Source organism: Thunnus albacares, chromosome 1, assembly GCF_914725855.1.
Source record: "Thunnus albacares chromosome 1, fThuAlb1.1, whole genome shotgun sequence".
Classification (NCBI taxonomy): domain Eukaryota; kingdom Metazoa; phylum Chordata; class Actinopteri; order Scombriformes; family Scombridae; genus Thunnus; species Thunnus albacares.
This window is the reverse complement of record NC_058106.1, coordinates 37,774,544-37,796,718: the sequence shown is the minus strand read 5'-3', so window position 1 is coordinate 37,796,718 and position 22,175 is coordinate 37,774,544. Positions and strand designations below refer to the sequence as shown.

The 22,175-nt window shown below is 40.8% G+C and overlaps 1 protein-coding gene across 18 annotated transcripts in view; it reads left to right on the top strand.

Annotated features, from left to right (window-relative positions):
• The first annotated feature begins 303 nt into the window (after positions 1–303).
• Positions 304–22,175, top strand: part of ppfia1 (PTPRF interacting protein alpha 1) — a 44,281-nt gene continuing 22,409 nt past the window's right edge. For 10 of the 18 annotated variants that reach the window (XM_044358109.1, XM_044358171.1, XM_044358180.1 and 7 more), the window contains exons 1-8: positions 304–1,475; positions 3,296–3,565; positions 16,868–16,969; positions 17,757–17,921; positions 18,020–18,094; positions 19,495–19,596; positions 20,983–21,216; positions 21,402–21,548. In XM_044358109.1, the coding sequence (XP_044214044.1) occupies positions 3,296–3,565; positions 16,868–16,969; positions 17,757–17,921; positions 18,020–18,094; positions 19,495–19,596; positions 20,983–21,216; positions 21,402–21,548 (1,095 nt within the window). In that variant the 5' untranslated portion in view covers positions 304–1,475. The remainder of the gene's footprint in view (positions 1,476–3,295; positions 3,566–16,867; positions 16,970–17,756; positions 17,922–18,019; positions 18,095–19,494; positions 19,597–20,982; positions 21,217–21,401; positions 21,549–22,175) is intronic. The other 8 variants (XM_044358242.1, XM_044358142.1, XM_044358234.1 and 5 more) reach the window with 2 other exon arrangements.

Genomic DNA, 22,175 nt, shown 5'->3' with positions numbered 1-22,175 from the left:
TGTGGAAACTCAAAGCCTCTAGTGCACATACACTGAGAATTGACTTTACACTGAAGAAGGAGACATCTTGTGTCCAGCAGCAAAACTTTTGAAATGAAAAATATTTGCATCATATAGATTCTGGAATATTTTTTTTAAAGAGGAGTAGATGTAATTTTAAAGATTTTAACAAAAATAATTACACTTTTTCTGTGGAAAACCCTTATCAGACGATATTTTTTTTTATTCAAAGAAGAGTATATGCATACATCTTAAAACGTGTCTGGGTGGGATCTTTAAATAAAGGATGAGTACTTCTTCCACCACTGCGGATCCCGACAGGAACTGAGATTGCTGCTGTTTCCCTTTTCCTCCTGTTGCCAGCCGGGGCAGCGCTCTCTCTCCCGGCGGACGGACTACCAGGCTGATGAGCAGCGTTAGCGGCAGAGAGCCCACCATTGGCTGTCCCGACTGCCGGAGCTGGCAGGCAGTGGCGACAGGGAAGGACCGGACCGACGGACCTTTTTTGGGTGGAAATACCGAGAAAACACAAACAACTCGGGGAATATCACGGAAACTCGGGGGAATATAAGTTTTTATTCGGGATTTTGTGTTTTCCAAACGGACGAAAACCGTCGCTAACGATCAACGTTAGCTGGAAGTTTCCGAGTCGAGCCGTTGATGTGGTGACGCGACTCCACCGAATCGACGGGAAGCTAACGTTAGCTGATGCGCTAACGTTTACCTGATAGATTTATCATTTCAGCAGAGCTTTGGAGACCTATTTCAGGATTTTAGCTCTTTTTTTAGTATTTTCGATTATGTAAGATAAATAGCTATGACAGATTTTATCATGTTGTCTACTTTTATATGAAATGCAGCATATCCTTAGATAACTACCTGACGTTATCTTAGCTAAGTTAGTATATGAAGCGTTAGCTACCTAGCTGGCTAGTAGCTAACGTCGGCTAACTTTAAACTGACTTCAAGCCAAAGACTTCTGCTTCAAATTAGCTAAAGCTAGCAAGGCTACAACTGTTTCCACGTCACCTAACTGTATCATCACATTTCTCTCTGTTATGAATGGTTATTTTGGGCAAGTTGAACTTTATTTTTGAGTATGGCCGTTTGTTTCGAAAAGCAAAGATAAGACACTTTACTTCCAAATCCAGATATGCAATCATCGAACCACCAGCTTACTTAATGCTAGCTTGCTAACGCCGAGTTAGCCGGCCAAACTTGGAGCACTGCCCCCTGCTCACTTTCTGTGGGTTTCGCTTTGAGGCCTTTAGGAAGTTATCCCATCTTTTTTCTTTCCACACAGCCTTATTATGCATCCCAGCGTCTGAATGGAATTTATATGTTCTGAATGACTTTGGATATTTGTGAAGTTTGACAACATTGCATACAGTTGGAGAACCCTGGACTTTGTTTACTTGGCTGCATAAAATATCGTGGATTACAGAGGCATTTGGAATAACATTATTCTTTAAAAGGTGAGGTATTGACACAAAACTACTCCAGGCATTAGTTACACTCTTATGTTAGAAGTGACCAGTCATATTTTTGATGTTTTATGTGTGCCTGCAACACTGATTGAACTGATTTTCATAATCTTGCATGGTTAAACTTATCTAAAGTCAAGTTTTGATTAGTTAGATATTTGTATAGGCAGTTAGCACCATAAAACAAAATACTTCTCATCTGAGTGACAAGTGTTGGTGTTCTCAGTCTTCTGTTATGCCTATTTTGCTACTCAGTTATTCTTTTATCATGCATATGAAGGCAGAATTGCTCTTACGTCATAAGTGCCAAAATAAAGAGGTGTTAAGTGTTGGTATACTTAAGTGTCCTGCTCCCAGATCTTGGTTTGTCATCTTTACTCTTTGACGTATGGGATGTCCATGCTAAGTTACTGTGGACCCACCATCTGTCACTCCCTCTCATGGATGCTGTGTGACCCCTCCCCCTCATAAACATTGTTGAGCCTGAGTGGCTTGACCTCGATATGGAGCGTTGGTTTTGTGTTTTGCTTCTGATAAATTAGGTTAACTTTGCCCCCTTTCCGCATTTATCATCTTAAACGTGCACATTATTAATTGCATTTAATTAAGAGTGGCAGGCTGATTTTTTTTTTTTTTTTTTTTTTTCCTTTTCTGGTTAATTCCCATGTAACAAGTATGACCCAGCTCTTGAACACAGTCGTCGTCGGGAGATGCAGTTCAGAGTTAGTTCACTGAACCGAACACAGTGGTTTCTGAAAGCAAATGGCTTTTGGCATCTCAGGCGATGCAAAGAATTAGATGAAGGGGCAGCTCTGGCTGCCACTAAGTTCCTCCTCTACTTGTACCAATTTGCAAATTGTACTTCCTAGTAGGTATGTTAAATCCAGCTCACATGATTCTGGATTTTTTTTTTTTTTGTCTAGCAGTCTGTTTACAGGACCTAAGCCCTTTGGTGTGGAGAGTGGCTCTAATTCTCCAGACCTTCCTGCCCAGCTGTTGTTAGATGCAGCATTACTCAACGAGCTTCAGACAACACAGCTTTCTTAGCTGCCTGGGATTGATTTAGGGCTCTCTGTTGTTTTCAGAGCAGTACCAGTGTATGATTGTTTACTCTGGACAAGTGTATTCATTTAGTAGTTAACCATGAGTATCAATCAGTAAGTAGGTTCAGCTGATTTGGCTCTGTATAGCCTTGTGCTTAGTCAATAAGCTGTTATATTGGCCATTGCTTTGGTGTCTGCAAAGCATGCTGATTAGATCACCTAGAAAGTGCACTTCTAGCTTTGCCCACTGTCTGTCTGTCTGTTTAATCTCAAATCTGTCAGAGAGAGAGAGTGTTTAAGAACATGAACAATCCTCAGCCAATTTAATTTACAGTCGAGCCTGAGTGTTCCTGACTGTCTGTTGAGATTTATAGTAAAAAATTTGCTGTCATTTTTTTCTCCATCTTAACTATTTTTCAATATACAATCTGTTGCCGTCAGTGAGGGGGATAAATGAAAAACCTGTGTCCAAATTCTGCTTGTGGAGGACATTAGAGAATGTTTATGGCAGTGATTTGGTTTATTGAGTATAATTGTAGGAGATGTCAGTGAGATGATACCTCTTACCACCACCCCTCTACAGTGGAGGTGAATGAAATTTAGTTTGATGTTTTTAATGCAATGAAAAATTTAAATTAGAACATTTTAACGTTAAAGTTTCTTTCCAGAAGCAATATCTGGGTTATGCAGGATAATCCACAGATTTAGTCTATTTCTCCTTTGTTCTCCTTTCCATTCTAATCCGTCCTGTCCAAACCACGGTTGTAGATGATGTGCGAGGTGATGCCCACCATCAGTGAGGCTGAAGGGCCCGGTGGGGGAGGCGGCAGCGGTCGCCGGGGCTCCGGCTCCCCGCTGCAGTCGGACTCGGAGGGTCACTTCGAGTCGCTGATGGTGTCCATGCTGGAGGAGAGGGACCGTCTTCTCGAGACTCTGAGAGAGACTCAGGAGAACCTGGGCTTGACTCAGGGCAAACTGCACGAAGTTAGCCATGAAAGGGACTCGCTGCAGAGACAACTGAACACTGCTTTGCCACAGGTAAGTGAGAGAGAGACCTCATTCATTTGACATAGAGTTGGATTATATAACGTCATATACTTTGAGATGAGAGAGGTTTGTCAGCTGCAGCAGCACTGGTCTAAACTGTCACACGAAACCAAAATACCTGTCAAATCTCACCTTGTAACGATATGATTCACCCTTTACTGCCTTTTAATTTCACATCATCAACATTTCTAAATGTTAAAATGTCACAGATACACTATCAAAGCAAAAGAATGTGCCTTGTAATCTTATTTGAATAGAAAAACACCAAGAACCCCGCAGAGCCCCCCTTTCCTGCATGACTCCCTGCAGCACTGACAGCAGAGTGTCCGTCTCACTTTTGGATGACAGCTCTTACAGATCTTTGGCTCTCGTAGCAGAGAAAGCGGTTTTTGGGAGTTGAATGTCCGACTGATTGTAGGGTGCAGCGTGGTGCGCACTGAGGCAAGTTGGTAGAGTTCATTTTTCATGGGTTGTCTACTCCAGTGGTTCCCAAACTTTTTTAGACCACGACACCCCTTCAAAGGAAGTTTTTTTTGTCATGGCACCCCGAACCACCCAACCTTCAATATAACATGCATAGCCTATATGTACACAAAGGCTTAACACCTTTATATTACATTATATTAGGCTATAATATATCAAAATTAATTTAAAATAATGCTGGCTCATTCTCAGTCATTCAGATTAAAAGCCAACAGGTGCTGTGCAGATTTACAAATAAATAATTCAGCTAAAAATAAACAATGAATACAATTAAATAAGTGAATATGTAAAATGTATTTTTTTCATTCTCTTCAATTAAAATGAGCTTATATGTAAGAGGTTCAAGGAAAACAAACAAACAAACAAACAAACAGAAAAAGGCTGCAGGTGTTTTAATGGGACGTGCGAGCTGCTGTTGATGTGGAGAGAGAGAGAGAACTACCTGCAGGTCTCTGACTCCGCTGACAGGACGTCTCTCGTCTTGTTTTCATGTGTACCAGCGATCAGAGAGCTACACAACACAAACACGACGTTGGGATTAATACCACAGTGAATGTGCATGAACGGTGACGGATGTTCGTCTCACACAAGCAGTTAAAACCTGTCTGTGTCGTAGTTTTGTCTGTCGGCTCAGATTCAGTCGTCTCCGTGTTGAGATCGAAGATGTTTTGCGTTTCTTTCAGCTGATTTTTGTGTCAAAATCTTAGCATAGCTGCCCTGATGATGACCTTTTTTTCTGACTGCTGCTGAGCTCCCAAGCTGGAACGTGTGTTGTGTTACTATGACAACCCGCAACCATGAGTTATCATGTCAGCTGCTACTACCTGCGTGTTTTTTTTTTAATATGGTGATTTTTTTGTTGCATATTTATTCTGTTTGTTATGTTCGACAACGTAACATTAAACATAGTTAATGTGAATGTTGCCTGTTTTTTATGTGGTAAAATGTTATTAATAATGCACAATAGATGAACAATATGCTTAATCTCATGGCACCTCTTGCCAGTCCTGACAGCACCCTAAACTTAGTGACCAATCACAATCATTCTCAGAGTGGACTGATTGGCATCTCATGGATTTTTGCATCAAACTTAAAATGAGTCAAGAAAATAAGAAACAGTGAAGAAGAAGAAGAAGAAGAAGCTACATCTGCTGTGAGAAGCTATTCTGGTGATGAGGAGTGAAAACAGAAACTTCTCAAATGGAGCGACTGAAGTTAATTGCTGCATATATCAGAGGAAAAGTGTAGTGTTACATTATAATGTATATTACATAACACAAAAACTTTGCATCGTCGCTTTTTCAAATATCATTCAGCCATACTGTGCATATATTTAATATGCACAAAGCTCCGTACTGTAATAAGACGGTCCTACCTGTGCTTCTAGTTCTGTTATCTGTATAACGTGGAGGGAAACGACATCCTAGCTTTGTCCATCTGCTCGTCGGTCTCTGTTATATTAATGAGTCGTGTTTCTACCCTTCATGGTCTTATATTAAAAACAAAGGGATCAGGTTTCCAGCTTTCAATGATGCATAAGAGGCTGGTAATCAGTAAAGCGTTGTTGTACTTATGGGTGAACATGCATCCAGGATATATAGTTAACCTGCTGTTTACTTTCATTGTTTCGTCTCACGTCTTATTATCTGTCGAGTGTAAGAGACCGTCGCATATAGAAAGCAGAGCAGCACACTAGGCCTGTGTGATCTGACGACGTAGATCTTGTGACGATAGAAAAACGTCTATCGTTTATTACGTTGTAACGCAAATCACACTCTTAACGGCAATATTTTCCGTCATTTGAAGTCTGTCAGTCTTTTGCACGGATTGCATCGATGAATTGCTCTTCTTGGCTCGTTGGTGCTCGTGCACAGGACGGGGGGGGAAGTCATCAGAGCAGCTGTCTGTGTGAGGACACGAGTCTCCAGCAGCCGTTTGAATGTTGAGGGAGGGCCGGCGAACTGGGGAGAGAGAGAGGCCACGGCCAGTTCACATAGAAAACGTTTTCTCACGTAATAGATCCGCTTCTGTTTTATCACATGTATCAAGAGACCCCCCACGTTTTTATACACTCCGAGTCTGTTTCTGTCATGTTTAGTGAAGCGTAATCTGAGCAGGCAGCTGTTTAATCACACAGATATCCTGCTGTATATGTGTATCAGTGAATCAATAAATACAAACACAGTGGATTTCTTCCCGTGGAGAAGACATATAAACTATTTTGGTTCGGTAAACTTGTGCTGTCAGTCAGCCCGGTGACGTAACTCGTCCGGTCGCTGCAGCTGACAGTCGAGCTGCTTCTGTGGACAGAGACGCTGAACGCAGGTCGAGTGAGAGGCGTGGAGGCTGCAGAGAGGCGCGGGGTGTGGATGGACTCTTGTGCTCACAGGAGATGAATTTTTTTTTTTTTCCACTCGTGCTAACGTGTGAGAGGAACAGAAGTGACTCTACAACTGATACATCGCTCTGGATTCCACCGTATTGCTACATCAGATTGTATGAATTGATGCAACCTCTCTCTGCTCTTTGTTGTACAGCTGGAAAATTACAAGTCAAAACTCTGAAACAAAGACACAGTGTTAGGACTGTAGTGCAGAATAATTACATAGAAATAAACATGTAAAAAGTTTTGTCATCACTTGTATTCACTCAGGCTAGTATGTTTATGGATGTTGAGTCGCTGGCATCATTGGAAGCGAGTTACTTAAACCATGTTTATCTGCTGTGTAAAGTAAAAGAAACCACCAGACTTTGCTTACGGCTCAATCAAACTGTTCACAGCTGCAACAATTAATCAATTGATTGATTAGTTGCCAACTCTTAAATTCATTGCCAACTATTTTGATAATCAATCATCGTTTTGAGTTATTATTCTTGTCAAAATTCTCTGATTCCAGCTTCTTAAATGTTCTCTGGCAGTAAACTGATTATCTTTGGGTTGTGGACTGTCGGTCAGGACAAAACAAGACGTTTCAGGACGTCACCTTGTGGTGAAGGAAACGGTGATCAACATTTTTCACCATATTCTGACGTTTTATGGACCAAACAACTAATGGATTATCTCTCAAACTATCATACATACATTTAACACCAGTCACCAGTTTATTAACCACTAGAACAGATTGATAAAATAAACAAAAAGGAAAAAAAAAAAAACGTTTAGAGGAGTTGGTCTCAATCAGTCTCTTGCCATGAATTTGACAAATCAATTTACATAACTTATAGACAACGAATCAAGGATTTATTCAGGCTAAAAAGCTAAAAGTATTAAGTCTGTAATCCTGTCGACAGAGGGCCGTAAACATCCACGTTAGAGTAATTGAAAAGTTTTCATCCCTGACACAAGACATTTTGTAAATGCCTTTATTGTTTTTTTTAATAGTTGTTTCTATTTTGTCATGATTAGAAATCTACCATGAATCCATCTCCGTCGATCTTCCAGCTTCTACATAATCCTCATTTCTTCCTTTTTTGCTCAACACAGAAATAACCGAGGCCTCCAGCCAGACTAAAACAACCGAGTTCATATGGGTGCGTGTTTGTGTGTCTGTGTGTGTGCACGTCGCTGCGTATGCTGCTGGGGTGTCAGCTGATCATCTGGATATCTGCCAAACCTCCTGGGATTTGTATCTGGAAGGCAAGAAAATCCAGCTGCTAAAAAAAAAAGTAGAAGCACTTTGTCTGCTGTAATCTGGTGTTAACACACCACGCAGCATTCTTTTGTTTACAGTGTCGTTCGCCTGTAAATCTGTAATCCAAAACCCTTGTGAACAGGCAGAGATTAATTCCACTAATTGATTCATTTACATGATCTAATCACCTCACAGGTATGTTATATTCTATAAACATTCAGTAAATCTGAGCACACTGAAGATGATGTTGACGGAAGTTTTATGCTGCTTTCATATCAGAGCTGGTGACTGTTTCAGTAACGTAAAATTAATCTCAGGCTGTATTTGTTTTATTAAACGCTGCCTTCGAGTGAAATGTCAGTATAAGCCTGCTACTACGTCACGTTTGGAAAAAACCTCGGCTTCAATGACTCGTGCATATCACTAACATAACAGCAGCTGGGAGTGACGGTGTGTGTGGCAGCGAGCAGAGTTCAAATTTTATTGTTTTGTCGGCGTAATTTCCTCTAAACTCTTATTATCTCACATCTAGCATTTATACCCCAGGTTTTAACCATGTGTGCTCTATGATTTTAAGACTTCAATTTAGGAAATTGGGGTTTTCTTATCACAATTCATGGTAACTAAAACATCTTAGCAAACCCCTCACAGAGTGCAGATTTATACATTTGTGATAGATTTGGTGACTGAAAGGTCTTTTCTACTGCCGGCTCTGTTTACACCAACACATTAACACTCGGTGTCTGCCAACTTTGACCTTTATGTTTTCATCCCTTATGGCGTCTGTTTGGCCAGGAGATTATTAATCTCTATGAGAGTTTTCCTGGTTAAAGAAAGGTTCAATAAAAAGATTAAACTGGATAAACACTTTGTCATTAGGAGATTTGATTTAACAGTGAATTGATGAAGAAACGGTGGTGGTAACAGTGATTTTTAGGAAAATTGGAGAAGGTATTTAAACCAAAGGGGAGATATAAAAATCAAGAACAATACAAAACAGGAACAGCAAGCAAATATTAGTCTTGTTACTCAGTTCAGATAACATTCCTAGTGACCCTACGAGGAATGAGACTGATGCCGTCATGGAATAAACAGTTTGTTTGGAGTATTGTTGGCCGCAGTAGGTACAGTAGGTGAAGGGGATGTGCAGCTTTTTCTCTCGTTTCCTCTCTCCTGGTGAGAGAACCCTTCGGACTGGAATGCACAAACATTCCAGGGCGGCTCGCTCACACGTCAACAGCGTTTTAAAGCTCAAGCGATGCCCTGTTAGACGCCACTTAGTTCAGGGTTTTTTTTATTTTTTTTTTTTTTATTCTCTGTATTCTGTGTGTTGCCCAAATCGGTCGGACATTCCCACAATTAAATGTCATCTTACCGATAGCTCAGTGACTCCACTTTTACTGCACTCACAAATAGATTTCTTTTGTTATCCAATTTTAGGGCCCATATGTTGTGGAGAAACGTTTCAGCGCTTCTGTGCTTGAAGTGGGCGACACTAGATGTGTTTTGGTGTCTCCTGGCAGTGAATTACCAGCTGTGTTCTACAACTGCTATAAAGATTGTTGAGGCAGTAAAAAAAAAAAAAAAAAAAGGGACTGGTAGTAGTTAGCTACACGCTGTTTTCCACACACATTTTTCTAGCCAAACTTGCTTCTAGCAACAATTACAGTGAGTCATCTGCCAACTCATTACTGTGTTGAGAAGAAAATGTCAAGAAAAGTGCTAACCGAAACCACTAATGACTTAATCACTTTGACCAGATTGCATCATCAAACACATCAAAATGTCCCTTTTTCTTTTTTTTTTTTTTTTTTTTTTTTACAAGTTAAACAGTCAAATTCAGAATGAGTGACATGAAGGAGCTGTCTGAGCATATGGAGACAAAAGCTTTGTTGTATCGCTTGTTTGTGCCGGGTTGTCATTGAACATTTGTGAACGGGCACTGTTGTCGCTGACTTTCCAGTGGGCGGTGTGCATGATTTATTGTTTTGTTTTACTGGACTGAAACAGCATTATTGAATAGGTAGCAAATGATGCTCAGGCATCAGTCCTCTCCTGTCTCTTTCAACTGCCTGCTGCTTTTGGTTGTATTTACACATGAAAATCCTTATCTGAAAATAGTTTTGTTTGATCCAAAATATGTGTTAAATGAAGCTAAATGATTGAGACGAGACAGCCTCACTGATACCCCGCTCCCCTCATTGATATCACTTGTTACTTTTACAGATTTGATTGGTTGTTGTGACAGGACATGTTGGTGACTGCACAGTTTTTCTGTCTGTACAACAGTCCAGCAGCTTACCCGACCCTGTAAACCTGCGATGTCATGTCTTAGACGCTGCTGTTTGTTTAGTCCTAAAAGGGTCTGACGAGACCCTCTGACATCAGTGCCTTAAAAAAAACCGCAAGAGGCTGCGTTGGTGGGGACGTGCTGCTTCAGGTACCAGTGAGACCATGAAATACTATCCAGGAAGGCTGGTTTGAGTAATAGATCCCCCCCCCCGTCGACCCTGTCACTCAAAGGGCCCTGTGCTTCTCTTTTTATGACCCCACAATAGTAGAATGAACTCCCCACTGGAGTCAGGACAGAAGAGTCACTGCTCTTCTAATGCCGCAGGCTGAAAACCCTCCTTTTTATACCACACACACACCACAACGCCAACATATAGACAGAAACACAGTGACGTCACACTAACAACAGTCACTCCCAGGTCGACAACTGGCAGTTAATTTAAACTGCGGAGATATATGAAACTTGTTTATTTCTGTTGTCATTTTCAGCCATAACTGTAATGTTTAAATATGTATAGATAAATACAGTGGTCCAACCTATCTGACGTAGCTGCTGTGCTTATTTTATGTACTGTTGCTAGCATCTTTATAAACCAAATCTACCCAACAGCGACATCTCACCACTGCTGCCTTTAACATAGCGACAAGCTGCCTTACCCCTGCTTTACTCATTTATACTTACTCATGCTTACTTATACTTATTTACATACGCTTCCTTGTTATCTGGAAGTTATTGTGAACAAACATTATGATTGGTTCTATACTTTTCTTACACCTAAACACCTCATTTCCCTTAAAAAAAGAAAAAAGTCTAAACTCTTGTATTGTACCACTGAGCACACTGTTAGTTGTTTGTTTAGGAGCTATGCACTTATTGTAAATCACATATTCCGACCATAATTCACAATGATTATTAAGACACTGATCAAATGTCATGTCGTAGATGGCTCATTGACACCAGTTTGAATGTGTTCACAAATAGATTTCAAACTGGATCATAAAATGGTGCGTTTTCAATAATTTTATGATTGAAACTGCATTTCGTTGCGGCAGAAGTTGAGTCAGTCTAAACATGACCTTAGAAACATCTCTTAAGTCATGTTTCATTTAATATTTTAGTTCTGATTTGTTCATTCTTAATGCCACAGTAGTTTTATCTGTCATATAGTCTGAATCCTGATATTTGTGTCATGGTTTGTCTGATATAAACTGGTTTTGTTTTATATCAACTGCATTTGAACTTAAAACAACTGAACACAAAGCCGGGTTTTCCCAAGAATTCCCAGTGTGATAGTTCTTTCCATTTTGAACAAATGTTCGCACAAAATGTGACTGTTGAATTGTTTTTTTTTTAATTAATGTGGCAAAAAGCTAAAATTCAGTCTTGCTTTTATTTAGTTTAAAAACCAAATCATGGGAATTTGGCAGCTTGCTGTTGATATTTGTCTCCTTATTTTGAGGCCATTTCTATATTCTGGTCAGTGGTACAATGGCATGAATTGAGAGTTCACAGCGGTAAGACGGAGAAACAAAGACCGACTTGTTCCACACAGTGACATGAAAGTGACGGAGCGCTAGTGTTGCCTTTTGCCAAATGTGAGCTGAATTAGTAACTTAAAAGGAAAATGACACACAGACACTAGACAGGAGAGTGAAGGCCATGCTGCTCAGTTTAGTTTGTCCTAAAAGCCAACCGGTTTCTGCTGTCAACTTCTGCAAGTTCTGCCAACTATCTTCAGTTCCTTAATTAGTTTAGTTATGCTGCAGTCGAAACTGTTACTGAAACCGTTTAGTTGTGCTGCAGTGGAAAAGGAAAATAACCTTTTTGTTTCTTTCAATGAGGCAGGACACCTGCTGCTAGCTGTTTAATGATGACTTATGGTCACTCAGAGCCAATTCTAACAACATGCTAACGTCGATAACCGTGCACATTTTAATAATAGTGTTGCATTCGGTCAGTGTCATTGGAGGATTGTTTGTCACTCTGACGGCAGCGACACTACATGAGCATGGTAACCAGGGTAACCAGGCTAACTTAGCTAAGCTGGCTAGCATACATCCATTAGCATGCTACAGCTTAGCGGTGCACTGCTGAAACGTTGCTGATGGCACTCGTACTCCAGAATTATTGTGCCGCACGTCAGAGTAAGAGGGTAATTAAACTATTTTGACTGTAATTGTTTGGGTCACTGATGAATACACGTACTGTTACACTGCTAGTCACCAGTCAAACGAGTATAATCTTGTGAAATATAACAATCTAACATTGACCTCCGCTGGGTTGGGTATTGAGGATGGTTTCTTAATCGGAAATGGTTCCAAATTTATACAAACCAGGAATTTGTTAAGAACTGTGCTTTTCAATTTTGTTTACTCATTCCTAAAAGCTTGACGTGGACCTACTACTGGACCTCGTACCCACAAGTGTTGATGTCCTCTTCATCTCATCAGCTCGCTGTGGCTGCAGCATGTTTTAAAATTCCTACTTTATACTTGTATGTACAGAAAAATGTTCAGATCTTTACGTAGACCTGTTTTAACACACTGAGGAGTTAGCAGTCACCAGTGTCAGTGACTGTAGTGGATCTGGTAGCTACTTCACAATAAAGGCTGTAAAATTATTGGGGTTTTTAAATTTGTGAGCTCTTGGTTAAGATTAAGTGAAACATTGAAGAATCACAGAAGCTATCTTCTTATTTATGACAAACGACTCTTCAGTACAGCTTAAATATGCTAAAAATAAAAGTGCTTTTTGCTTTAAACATTTTTTTCCTCGCTCAAAGAATAAACCAAGAACCTGAATAGACTCAGTCAGAATTTAGTTGAGAATCACCGGGAACATAAATGATACCCGACCTTATACCTCCATCACCTGTATGGAGTTATAGGGTCGTTACTGCTACTGTAGCCCATCGTTATGTAATCTGTCTGTGCAACCACAACAAACTGTGGAAGATAATGGCCAGATGATGGTGCTGCCCCTTTGTTGCACTGAATAGTAATTAAGCTAATTACCGAGATAGACAATTAGACGTTGTCTTTACCAAATACACATAATGGGGGCTTAGAGGGAACTCAAATGACCTTTTAATGTTGTTTCTCTTTATTCTCGTTTTTACAGTTTTGATGAGGAAGTGGGAAGACCAATAGATGTTTATGTATACATATGCATACAGCATGTGTAGGGCTGCACATAAAGTAGTCCCATTATGTTCAAAACTTCAGGGAGACCATTGATGATCCAGTCTTTGAACAGCAGGGACTTGAGGAATAGAGGTGGCGGAAACTAGCGTTCTGTCAGCTCCTTCTAGATTGACTTTTTTCTTTCTGTCTGCGTGCGTTTGGGTAGCAGGCAAAGCGGCGCTGAATAGGAGCCATTGTGGTGTCTAATTAGTTTTTGATGGCGAGTCCTCCTCTAGGAGAACAGATGCCCTCTGCACAGTGTCCGATTTCAGCACACGCAATAAGCTTTTAAGAACGGCTAAAGTCATTATGTAGGAGGTAGGCCTATTGGTTCCGATCTCAATGCCAAACACAGCGCAGTCTGACGATGGTATGGTGTTTGAAAGAAAAAGAGCTTATTTTTTTCAGGCCTATTCATCAGTTGCCAAATTCTGTGAATCCATAAAGTGTTCTGGTACTTTCAGGCAAGATTAGTCCAAAAGAAAATGTGAAGTGAATTGGTGTTATGAAGGTTAGAACATTAAATAGACTGCAGCCTTTAGAGATGTAGACATGCTGACATGCTGGTATGCCATGATATCAGTTTTAACTTGCCCACCAAACACCATATAGCTTTTTATCAAGTATGCTGTCATTTGGAGATTGTTTTACATTCTTTACTTGTACTGTTGATATAACAGAGAGGAGCCGTACTGTTTCCTGATCTCACTCCCTTCTGTATGCTTTTCCAGAGCTGCAGTCAACTCTGTTCCTCTCCTGCAGTGTTTCTGAGTAAAAGGCAACGTCAAAATAAACGATATATTACCTCCCTCATGTCAGAATTCAAAGGCCTGAACACTAATTAGTGTTAATATGTCTCACTACTTTTTGTCAATGTCGACTATTTAGTGTATTATGTTTATATGTGTGTATTTGTTGCTGATATGCTCCAAGACAGCTGACACTCATGTTTGTATTTGTTTTGTTACAAGAAGTCTAAAATTGTTTGTTTTAAATATTGGATACAACAAAAATACAGTTTTGATATTAAAACTATTGTAATGCGCATGAACATAACATTTTACCAGTTTGAATCGATTTATTCCTTTTGAAGAATATGTTTCTGTGAAAATCTGTTAAAAATTAATGAAAATTTGGACTTAATAACCCTGCAGGTTATATAGATGGATTATCATTAATGCTAACCACCTTTTTAAAAGAGAACAAATTGAATTGCTGTGTTGAAACATTACTCATTTATGCCGTTCAGTGTCTTCAAAACCGGCTCACATTTTTCTACACCTGCTGCACATGACGCTGACTTTATAATGGTATAATAATAAAGAAAATAGTTGTTGTTAGCGCCGCTGAAGTGTTTAGATATCCTCCTCCACGGCACAGCTGAACGCTGTACAGAGGACAATTATATCCCTGAAAAGCTTTTGTGTGTTCCTCTGTGTTTTAGTGCACTGTTCCTTTAATAGGTTGGCACACATATTCATGTACCCCCCCCCCCCCCCTAATCCCCTCCCCTGTTCTAAGGCTTACAGGCAGCTCACTCTGCTTCTAACCAGCATGTCACTCATCTACACTTACTGAGGCAGACACGAGTTTACACTGCTGCACGGAGAGACGGGATCAGTCCTACAGCTGCATTCACATGTATACAAGCTTATGATGCCACTGCATTCGATCTGCATATTTTAATTTTATGGGGATTAAATTGTTAAATGCTTAAAAGAACAAGTGACACTCATAGTTTAATCTCTTTTCTTCTAGTTAAAATACAACCAAAATGATTGAGGACCTCAGGAAGATGAATGAATAAGAGAGTATTTATTATTTATTTCAGGGTTACTGTATCGAACTGCTCTGTACATGTTTTCTATCTAATATTATAGTGCTTTGTTTTGCATGTGCACATATTGTGAGGTTTTTTAATCCATGTACTCCTTTGAGCAAAGAGCAGGTTTTCTCTTTTTCTGCATCCTTTGTGAAATCAATAGTGAATAAAAATATTTAGAATAATTAATAAACATTTTGCGGTACAGGAAGATCATTTCTCTGCATCAGTATACTGGGTTGGAGAGCTGGTGAGGCTCTTCTCTATGGTTTGATTTACTGAATATGATTTTTTTTTTCTATAAATGATGAGTTCAGGAAAGTTGAGGGAATTGAAGAGAGTCATAAATGGAGGATTGGAGGACAGAGGCATAGAGAAATCTAAAGGTTGCTGTACAACTCAACCTCAGCGTCTTCTCTGGAATGTAGGAAGTAAGCCACTCTATAATTACCCCTGGGCCTGCCTCTCACGGTCTCTCATTGGCTTGCAGAGAGCGGAGACCTTGATCTTAGCCAATAGCAAACTCCCACTTACTCCTTTTTAGCGGAGCAGAATCCGTGCCAGTCGCTGGAAAAGCTCAGAGGCTTGAGTGAAGGGAAGGGAAGAGAGAATAGTTGTGGTAGTGACTGAAAAGAACGATCAGTTCCAGCAGCAACACCCCCACCTCCACCTCCCCCTCCACCTCCCCACAGTCCCTGCTCACATCTCCCACCCTCAGAAAACGTAGCAAGAAGGCCTCAGCACTTACGGTGCCTGTGTGCTACTGGGCAAAAAATCAGGATGGCACATTCTTTATGTCCAACCATGCATGTAATCTCTAGAAGCAGCGTGTGTGTGTGTGTGTGTGTGTGTGTGTGTGTGTGTGTGTGTGTGTGTGTGTGCGCGCACAACTGCATTTGTTTGAAGGGAACTTGAGAAAGATGTGACAGTAATGTGAGGTTTATGAGAACAAGTCTGTTTACAGAGCGGCTGTATCGCATGTTCTTAAATGTTTGCATACGTTCAGTTTGATGGAACTCAAACACGTCTGATGTTTTACCACCTTTTGATTTCTCCGCTTCTATTTTGTTCATCAAAGCAGCCGCTGAGGGTACACCGAGTCAGTGTGGTCTACACCATCAATGCTCTCCTCTTGGAAAAGTTAGAGAATCTCTAATCGGTGCTGATTAAAACAACACAAAGCAGCCTGTAGTTTTCAGCAAGTAAGCTGTGGTTGTCATCACATCCATTGTTTCCAATGTAAACATGACCGTGCTTCTGAGGTTAGACAGCATCTGCAAGGAGAGAGAGAGAGAGAAAGAGGGACAGAGAGGGAGCGTGGCTGCTGCCGCTGCTCTCGTGAACAGTTGTTCGCCACTTCTGTCAGAGTTGATGATAGCTGGAACTCTTTTAAACTCGGTGCTGCTGCGACTTACTTTGTTACCATGGTAACCACAGAAACCACACCAAGGAAAAACGTTGCAACGGCTAATTTTTCTGGTATCTTGAGTTCCCTGAATTATACACGTCCTCACCAGCAGTAAACACACATATCTATTAACACAGTGGCTCTGGAGCAACACCGACTTTAAAGTTAAATGATCCAATACAGGCAGATAAACACTGTTTATGAACTTAGTTTAGCTAAATTTGCTGTATTAATCAGATGTAACCAGTAGCTGCTGTGACAAAGTTGTGACCTGGAGCGGTAACCTCTGGTTTAAAGTGACCAGTAAAGTTACATTGCTGCATTTAACATTCATTAAGTTTTAAACTTAAAATATTTGATCCCCATGCTTCCACAATACCGTCATTTTTTTATCTTAAGATGGCATCTCGGCAAGAACCGGAGCTTAGTAAGTAGCAGTTTCATGTTGCTGTATTTGTCTTCTTCTATTCTAGGAGTTTGCTGCACTAACAAAGGAAGTGAACGTGTGCAGGGAGCAGCTTCTGGAGAAGGAGGAGGAGATCGCGGAGCTGAAGGCTGAGAGAAACAACACACGGGTTAGTAGAATTTGCCGGTGTGCACACAGACACACACACACACGCATAATTGTTCTTAATCTTTTAGTTCATAGTAGAAGTATTATACAATCTCCACTATCCACCGCTGATGAGGAACGTTTGGTTTTTCTCCTCTGGAACTCCTCCTATCAAATTCCTGAATGTTTCTTTTTTTTCGGTGTAGACGGTTGCCATGACACTGGTTTGACACATCAGTGTCTGTCCTATAATGAAAACCATTGTCACAAGTTATATGGGTGCTGCAAAAAATGCTCAATCATCAAAATATTTCAACCACAGACGATAAATTTCATTACAGACAGCTATGTGTGCAGAGAAAGAGCAGGACCATACTTACATTCAACTAGTGTTATTAGTCAACACTGTCTGAGTAGAACTTGTTTACTTTTGCGAGTTGAGTTTGTTGAGTCCCAACAGGGTTGACCAGAGAGAAGTGTCAGTCTGTCACACATAATCTGCTACTTTGGACTAACAAACATGGACTTAAACAGAGAAGCAGACAGAGAAAAAGCTCTAGACTAACTAAAATCTACATTAAGAAAATGATCTGCTGTATGTTTATCAGCTGACCTGAACACAAAGTTCTGGCTTATTAATGCAAAAACAACAAATCTACAATAATCCAACAGCTTCACGAAAGCTCTGCGTCGGCTACGGAAAAGCAATAACTGTGAAGCGATTTACTGTGAAAGGACAGCAAGCTTGATGCTGTGCAGTGTGTTTGAGCCACTTTCCGTCCCGTTAACACTGTTCATTGTGTCACCAGCTCCTGTTGGAGCACTTGGAGTGCCTGGTGTCTCGCCACGAGCGCAGTTTGAGGATGACGGTGGTGAAGAGACAGGCACAGTCTCCAGCGGGCGTCTCAAGCGAAGTGGAGGTCCTCAAAGCTCTTAAGTCACTTTTTGAACACCACAAAGCCCTCGACGAGAAGGTATGACTGTCTGCCTGTTTTAGAGTTTTAAAAAAGGAGTGAATGAAAGATTGAAGTTGTACAGGTTTGTTTATGTTTGTTCTACGTGTTTTTTCCAGGTAAGGGAAAGACTACGTGTTGCCTTGGAAAGATGCAGCGCGTTGGAGGAACAGCTCACCATCTCGCACAAAGAAGTAAGCAGACGTAACTGACTGAATAGAAACCTCCTGCTTAGTACTAATAATCCAAGTTGTAGGTCAAGTAATAACTACAAACGATCCCGTTTAGCGGTGCGTTCACATCATGCAGGAATATTTGCTGGAACATGTTGACAGCCTGGTAATCACTTCAAATCCGTTAGCATGCTAATCTTTTATTCTCAGCCCTTTCATGCTTAGCATATGCGCACCTGTCGAGTGATATACTTATGTTTAGTTTTAATGCCGGAGCTAACAATTCTGCCACAAGATAAGTCCAGTAAACAGATGGTTCCCACCTTTGTATGTGATAATTAGTTGAACTACTGTTATTCAGTATTTGTGCTTTATCAGGAAGTCTTGCACAGTAGAACCTAATTGTCTCTGTTCTGTGATATATTTGATGGGAAGAGTTTAATATTAATGTATTTAAAGTGAAGTTATGTTTGTTTTCACACGTGGAAGAAAATAAAAAGCCACGTTAGTGAACCGCAAACACGGCTAATCTCACACATGATGCAGGAATGAATGACGTGCTCCTTTTATGTTTCTGTGGTGACACGAACTCAACTGCTGCTCTGACCTCAAAATGTGTCAGTCAGCCACTGCTACGCCATTATTATACTACACTGAAAAACTTTAACACCAAAAGATGCAAACAAAAACAAAACGAACCTTTTTAAAAACAGATGTGGTAACAGAGAATTTTATTTTGAAACATTACAGTAAGTCTGTGCACCTTTCCTGTGCTGTATTTCTACGGACGTGTTGTGTTTTCACTCTGAATGTGAAGTAGAGATTTTGCAACTCCTTCATACAAACATGTGCACATGTATTTAAAGGGAGGGAGAATCTGGAGTCCACTGTGTATTGAATGGGATTAAGATTGACAAAAGACCCAGAGGATCTTGGGGAAGTGTCCTAGATTTCCTCTCTGCTTCATGCTGCAGTCATCTTTTGTTCCTGGGAATCAGCCTGAGACACACACACACACACACACACACACACACACACACACACACACACACACACACGAAATCGACCACTTGCCACTCTGCTTTTATTACTGGCTTTACTTCCTAAGGCAAGGCAGCTTCTTGCTGCTTTGTTTTCCTGCCGTTTGACCATTTGGCATAGAGCGCTGCTCTGTGCAGGGTATTCATGTGAGTCTGCAACCAGAATAGTTTTGGTTTGAACTCGAGGCCCTGGGCTCTCGAGCTGCTCGCTGCGAGTACTCGCTTAAGTGAAATGGAAAAAATAACATCACAAAGGATAAATCAATCCAATCATAAATGGAAGCAAACTAGGTTTAGCGGTTAACCACAGAACGGTCTAAATGGTCGTCACTAGCAAATAAATGATTCACTAAGGTGTTAACAAACTGGTGTTTTCTCTAGTTGGCTTACCTCAGGGAGCAGAACGGCCAGAAGAGAGGGCTGGCAGATGGAACCAGCGAGGTCAACCACAACTCTGAAAACACACCGAGCACTAATGGCAAGGTGAGATTACTCAACAGCATGTGTGTGTGAAAGCCGAGCGAGAGGTGAAGCCACAGCTGCTCGTGTGTGACAAGTGTCCTGCATCTGTTCAGTTAATTAAAGCAAATTATAACCTATTAAATGACTTCAGGATGTATTCAGTAGAGTTTATTTTTAAATTGGTGTAATATGAATGTTTATTGAACATTCTTGCGGTGCAGAAATAAACTCTTAATGTCTTTTTAGTGAAGAGAAGAGAGAAAAATCCACAGTGGATATTGTGCTAAACCTGAGATCTGATTAATATGTAATGTCAGCCTGAGCCCTACAGAGTATTACTGCATGCATTTTGGAGCATTAATGATATTAATCTAATGTAAATTGAACATTTGTGTCCTAGCAGCACTGTAAACTTTGAACAAACAGAGTATCGGTGCAGCTTTCACCTTTGACCGGAGTCAACTTCTCTTATTTTTATAGAAGCTTTTCCTTTATCATTACTGTTTTCTCAGCTGTCCTTAAGTACGCCACACCTCAGCCGTCTCAGTCCGAGACATGCAATGATTAACTTTGTTAAGTTATGTTATCAACATACAGGCACAGGGCAGAAACATAAAGGGATCAGCAGACGGGAAACAGTCCAGGTTACTTACTTTATATCATAACACAGTGTGCCTCTCAAAACATGAGGAAAATAGGAAATAATAAAAAGAAACAGGAAGATTAAAAACATCAGAAAGAATCAATAAAGAGACTCGATTCAAAGCCAATTCTGGATTGAATAAGTAGAGAACGGGGCTCTATTTCCTGCCTCTGACTCCAGTACACTGTGTGCCAAACTATTCACTGGTGTCATTAATCCACTGAAATACAATATGAAACATAACTGGCAATTAACATCAATCTGCAGCATTTTTACTTTAAAAAGTTAACTGCATGAATGAATGAATGAATGAATCTAAAAGCTTTTTACAGTCTCCTGCCTGTATGAGAATAACAAGGAGTCGTCTGCTGTGATATTAACGTCATGTGTCCTGCAGTAGCTCCGTTAGCTCCGGGAGGGGGGGCATCATTGTCCAACATGCTGAGTGGGTGAAACAGACTGAGCATCCAGTTATTCTGTTCAACTCAGAATTGTTGTTCATTTCAAATGTTTATTTGTTTGCATATGTTGACATAAATACATGAGCACATATATCCAAACAGAATATACATGCAATTACATCACAATATGCTCTTTTATATTTATATATATATATATATATATATATAAAAAACAACATACATATATAATAAAAAAACAAAGCACAAAATAAAAAACACCCTCCCAGCCTATCATCTCTAATCCCTTAACTCTATCCCTGACCCTGATCGCTCAGTTTAACAACACCGTTCATTCTCTCACAGCGGTCGTCAGATGGTTCGCTGAGTCAAGAGGAGGAGTCGGGACCCGGGTTCGGGAAGGTGGGCGAGCTCCAGGAGGTGGTGGACCGTCAGACGGCCGATCTGGGCCAGATGAAGGAGCGCATGGCTGCTATGGTATCACGCATCAACGAGCTGGAGGAGGACCTGGACACAGCCCGGAAGGACCTCATCAAATCTGAAGACATGAACACACGACTACAGAGAGACCTGAGAGAGGTAATGTTTAGTTATACGCCCGATATACGTCAAAACATCTGTATCATACCCTGCTTTCTCTATATGTAAATGTAGGCCACTGGAACATTTTCCCATCCCTTTCATCAGAAGATGGCAAAGGTCAGAGGTCAGTAGGCTGGGGTCAAAGACTGTGGACACTAATAGAAATGTATGTACATGTGCAGTCAATGGCTCAGAAGGAAGACATGGAGGAGAGGATCACCACTCTGGAGAAACGCTACCTGGCGGCTCAGCGGGAGGCTACCTCCGTCCACGACCTGAACGACAAGCTGGAGAACGAAGTGGCCAACAAGGAGTCGCTCTTCAGACAAGTACGCCTCATAATTATTGATTACTACGTTCACACTCTACACACGTGATCACTGACGAGAGGCGTGACGTACTGAAGCATGCGCCGCTGCTTCCCGATATTTACAATTCAAATGGATGTAGTCATATCTTCTAGATTAGATAAAGTTTACATTTCATCACACCACTAACCTCGACACACATCATGATGTGACTCTTGAGTAGATGAAGGCATGTGTTGGTTTTGGTGTGTTGAGTCTCAGAGTTGTCTGCCAGAAGGGACGGCCTGCGGTTCTTCTTGGCAGTGTTCAGACCCCTGCTAATGAATTCCTGCTGTATTCACACACTGACTAGCGCAGCAGGCGCTGAATGAGAAGCCTCATAGACGCTGGCTCGTTTCTTTTATATGCGCTCGCTAAGATGGAGATGTCTCTCTCCTCTTTTCTTATGGGGTTTTTGTGTCTGTCTTTGTATCGTTATGAATGCTCTCTTCCTTACTTCCTGTCCACCCCACCCTTACCCATCCCCTCCTCCCGGTCTCCCTTTGTCTCCCTCTCTCTCTCTTTTTATTTATTTTTTTGGCCTCTCTCTTCTTCACCTTGTAGAATTGACAGTTAACCCTGAGGCCAGGATGTAAGCACAGACAAGCC